The 5,000-nt window shown below is 42.9% G+C and overlaps 1 protein-coding gene across 1 annotated transcript in view; it reads right to left on the minus strand.

Annotated features, from left to right (window-relative positions):
- Positions 1 to 5,000, minus strand: part of mfng (MFNG O-fucosylpeptide 3-beta-N-acetylglucosaminyltransferase) — a 36,804-nt gene that overhangs the window by 11,249 nt on the left and 20,555 nt on the right. Inside the window, exon 4 of the mRNA XM_078282665.1 lies at positions 3,805 to 3,958. Coding sequence (XP_078138791.1) covers positions 3,805 to 3,958 — 154 coding nt within the window. The remainder of the gene's footprint in view (positions 1 to 3,804; positions 3,959 to 5,000) is intronic.

Genomic DNA, 5,000 nt, shown 5'->3' on the forward strand with positions numbered 1-5,000 from the left:
CCTTCCCTTTGCTCTTTCCCTCTCTTTCCCTTTCTTTCTGTCCGTTATCTTTCCTTTCCTTTCTTTTCCATCCCTTCCCTTTCCTTCATATTATGTTTCGGTCCTTTGATTTCCTTCATTTCTATTCCCTTTCCTCCCTTTTCCCTTCCCTTTCTTCCCTTCCCTGCCCTTTACTTTTGTTTCCTTTCCTTTGCTCCTTTCCTTTCCTTTGCTTTCATCTTCTTTACTTTCCTCCCTTTCTTTTGCTTTCTTCTCTTTCCCCTCCCTTTGCTGTTGTTTCCTTTCTCTTCCTCTCTGTCCTTTCCTTTCCTTCCCATCCTTTCCCTTTTGTTTCCTCTCCTTTGCTTCCATTTTCTTTGCTTTCCTCCCATTCTTTTGCTTTCTTCTCTTTCCCTTCCCTTTGCTCTTTCCCTCTCTTTCCCTTCCTTTCTGTCCGTTATCTTTCCTTTCCTTTCTTTTCCATCCCTTCCCTTTCCTTCATATTATGTTTCTGTCCTTTGATTTCCTTCATTTCTATTCCCTTTCCTCCCTTTTCCTTTCCCTTTCTTCCCTTCCCTGCCCTTTACTTTTGTTTCCTTTCCTTTGCTCTTCTCCTTTGCTTTGCTTTCATTTTCTTTACTTTCCTCCCTTTCTTTTGCTTTCTTCTCTTTCCCCTCCCTTTGCTGTTGTTTCCTTTCCCTTCCTCTCTGTCCCTTATATTTCCTTTCCTTTCTTTTCCTTCTCTTCCCTTTCCCTTGCATTATGTTCTTTTCCTTTCATTTACTTCCTTTTTATTCCCTTCCCTTTTGTTCCTTTTCCTTTCCTTTTCTTTCTTTTTCTTCCCTTCTTACCCTGTCATTTTGTTTCCTTAAACAGCTTCCTTTGCTGTCATTTCCTTTCCTTTCCTTCCTTACCTTTCCTTTCCTTTCATTCCTTTCCTTTGCTGTAATTTCCTTTCCTTTCCTTCCTTACCTTTCCTTTCATTCCTTTCCTTTGCTGTCATTTCCTTTCCTTTCCTTCCTTACCTTTCCTTTCCTTTCATTCCTTTCCTTTTGGATTCTGTCCTTTTCAGTCCTTTCCTTTCCTTTTCTTTGCTTTCCTTTCCTGTCCATTGTTTTCCTTTCCTTCCCTTCCCTTTTCTTTCCTTTCTTCCATTTCCTTTCCTTTTGCTTTCTTATCCATTCTTCCACTTTCCTTTCATTTGTGTCTATTTCCTTTCTTTTCATTCCTTTTATTTTCTTCCCTTCCCATCCCTTCCTTTCCTTTTCCTTTAATTTCCTTCCCTTTCCTTTGCTTTCTTTTCCTTTCCTTCCCTTTCCTTTAGTAGACTTTCTTTTCCTTTCCTTTCATTTATGTCGCTTTTTTTTTCATTTCCTCTCCTTTCTGTTTATTTTGCTTTCTTATCCAGTCCTTCTTTCCTTTCATTTCCTTCCCTCTCCTCTCCTCTTCTCTTTCCTTTCCTTAATTTCCTTTGCTGTCTTTTCCTTTCCTTCCCTCTCCTTCCTTTTCATTTGGGTTCCTTTCCTCTCCTCTCCTGTCTCCTCTCCCTCCTCCTTTCATCCTTCTCAAACCCTGCAAAAAAGGATGGAAAATCGAAAAAAGCTAGGCAGCGAGATGTGAGGAACAGAGAGAGGCGACAGAGAGAAGCCTGACGTTCGCTTTGTTTTCTTTCCTCTCTGTGGAAATGATGAAAAATAGGGAGGGAAGAGGGAAGTAAAAGACCGTGAATAGTCAGAAAATGGGAACAGAGGGAAGAGGAAAGGGCAAAGAGAGAGAGAGAGAGAGAGACAGGAAGCAAAGATAAATAAAGATCTATTCTTCTGTGTAAATGGGAGCAATCAGGGAGTGCAGAATGTGACACAGGGGAGATGGAGAGAGTGATTTTCAAGGAACGAGGAGAGCGAGGGACTGAAAAGAGGAGAGAGAGAGAGAGAGAGAGAGAGAGAGAGAGAGACGCTATTCAGAGACACAGAACCAGGATGCACTTTAACTCAATAGGAACATTAATTCTACTGTAAACCATGTGAGCTCAGCGACACACACACACATGTGCACACACACCCTTTCTCTCTCTCTGACACACACACACACACACACACACACACACATACACACACACACTCAGCCATCCACGCTTATCCAGTAATAGCTGCATGTCTAAAAAGTCTAAAAACGAACTATCGACCTTCAGTGGGTTGACAGCCTCCTTCCCCAGGGAGTCTTTCTCATAATGTGTTTGTGTGTGTGTCTGTGTGTGTACATATGTGCTTGTGCATGGGTGTGTGCGTGTGTGTGGGGGTGTCTGTGTGTGTTACCACCAATCAATAACTCAATAAGACACTAATCACTCATCGATCCACTTTGGTTTGAAAATCCTTCCCACGTGAACAAAAGCCACTCCACACATTCACCGTCCATCAATCTTCCCTCTGTCCATCCCTCCATCCATCCATCCATCCATCGTAACATCTTCCCATCACATCACATCACATTCAGCACTAATGAGAAGGAAAATGAAAATGAAAAAGAGTGGGATGTGTGGGTGTGAATGGCAGCGGTTAACCTGGCCGGTCTGCGTTTGGCACAAAAGCAACAGGAGGAGACTTTTGTCTTTGGTTTTACAGTTCATTAATTTCCCCAGTGCGACATCAGAGGAGAGCAGAGAGGAGGAAGGAAGGCAAGAAGGAAGGATGGAGGAAATGAGGGAGGGAAGCAAGAATGGAAGAACAATGGCACAAATAAATGAAGGAAGAAATTATCAAAAGTAGGAAATTAAAAAGAGTGGGACATGTGGATTTGAGTGGCAGCGGCTATCCTGTCCACCGGCCACAGAGAAGGACTTTGACTTGATTTTTATTGTTCATTCATTTCCCCAGTGCAGCGTCTGAAAAGAGCAGAGAGAAAAGGAAGGAGGAGGGAAGGAAGGATGCAAGGGTATAAGCGAACAAAGGATTGAGGAAAGGAGGGAAGGAAGGATTCATCAGGTCAATGAAAAACAAAGCAGCCCTGTATAGAAGGGAGAAAGGCAGGACAAGAGGGGGTGAGAGAGAAGGAAGGAAGGAAGGAAGGAAGGATTCATCAAATGAATGAAAAACAAAGCAGCCCTGTCTAGAAGGGAAGGAAGTTTGGGAGAAAGGCATGAAGAGAGGAAGTGAGACAAGGAAGGAAGGGTGGAAGGAAGGAAGGATTCATCAGGTGAATGAAAAACAAAGCAGCCCCGTCTAGAAGGGAATGAAGAACGATGGAAGGAAGGGAGGAAGGAAAGAAGGAAGGAAGGAAGGAAGGAAAGATTCATCAGGTGAATGAAAAACAAAGCAGCTCCGTCAAGAAGGGAAGGAAGGAAGGAAGGAATGAAGGAAGGAAGGAAGGAAGGAAAGATTCATCAGGTGAATGAAAAACAAAGCAGCCCTGCCTAGAGGGAGGGAAGAAGGAAGGAAGAAGGAAGGAAGGAAGGAAGGAAAGATTCATCAGATGAATGAAAAACAAAGCAGCCCTGTCTAGAGGGAAGGAAGAACGAAGCAAGGCAGGAAGGAAGGAAGGAAAGAAGGAAGGAAAGATTCATCAGGTGAATGAAAAACAAAGCAGCCCTGTCTAGAGGGAAGGAAGAACGAAGCAAGGAAGGAAGGAAGGAAGGAAGGAAGGAAGGAAGGAAGGAAAGATTCATCAGGTGAATGAAAATCAAAGCAGCCCTGTCCAGAAGGGAAGGGGGAGAAAGGTATAGTGATGTGTGTATAGTGATGTAGAGTCTACTATCCATAGCATCTTTTGGACTGTCTCTTTGAATATTAGGTGCTGAAAGAGGATAAATAAAGAGAAAAACCATACGGTTGCGTTTCCCTCCAGCAGCTCGTGGGCAGTGATGGGCTTGTCCAGGCTCGGTTTGCCTACGTAGACGTCTCCGTCCTGGGGGAACGCTGACAGGAGGGAGAGCAGGGCCTCTGGGTTCACATAGTTATCATCATCCACATGACAGAACCACCTGAGGAGAGGAGGAGGAGGAGGAGGAGGAGGAGGAGGAGGAGGAGGAGGAGGGGTCACATGCATTTCCCTACAAAAGTCTTTTGAAGAACCCTTTCCTTCCAAAAGGGTTTTTCAGGTGACAGTGGTCAGACCAAAGTGATATTTATTCCTCAACCTGATTTTAGTGCAATTCAACTGATGCAACTTATTATTAAACATATTTATATTTACCACACTACACTACCCAGCATCCATTCAGCACAAACAAGGAACAACTTCCTTGTTTGTAATGTTCCAAATACGTAGCGGGGAACTTTCCATGAAAAGTTCACATGACAGTGACACTCGTTCATTTGAACTCCTCCTTTGGCGGCGACCCCAACAGCATTAACTACTTAACTTTGCTTGTAAACCTACTAGCTAACATTACACCATGAAAATTGCCTGTTTAGAACAGACAATGTAGAAGCTTTCATGAACTGGATATAGGTTGAATCACTGTTGTGTTATATCGGCAGTAGAGAGCAGCAAAATGATGATTTTCAACACAATCTATTGCTTTGTAGGGCTGTTCGAGGGCAGAAATTTGGGAATGGACTCAGATTCCAATTCCAAGTATTGGGAATCGATGGAGACGGTTCCAGACTAAATTGTTCTTGATTCTCAATTCCAAAAAGTAAAAGATAGGGGGCACAAGCAGATCTTGTAAAATAAAAGTAAAATAAAAGTGTAATGGCAACGTTGTTTTGTTGTCGTCGTTTTGTTTTGTTTGTCAGTTTTGATGTTGGTTTTGTTGTCTTTTGTTGCAAATTTGACATCTTACATTGTTTACAGTGTAATTACATTTCCTTGGCATTGTCCGCCAATTGCTGCTGTGGCACCTGAATTTCCCCAAGGGGATCAATAAAGTGCTCTTATCTGATCTTGTTGTCATCTTTCTCTACAATATCGATGTGTGTGGTGCAGAATTAGGTATTTTTTCTCAACAGTCGGCGACAGCGTCTAATACCTGGTCTAATCTCTCCCCTCTCCCTTCTCTCACTCTTATCAGAATCACCAGA

The sequence above is a fragment of the Centroberyx gerrardi genome, chromosome 3, assembly GCF_048128805.1.
Source record: "Centroberyx gerrardi isolate f3 chromosome 3, fCenGer3.hap1.cur.20231027, whole genome shotgun sequence".
NCBI lineage: Eukaryota > Metazoa > Chordata > Actinopteri > Beryciformes > Berycidae > Centroberyx > Centroberyx gerrardi.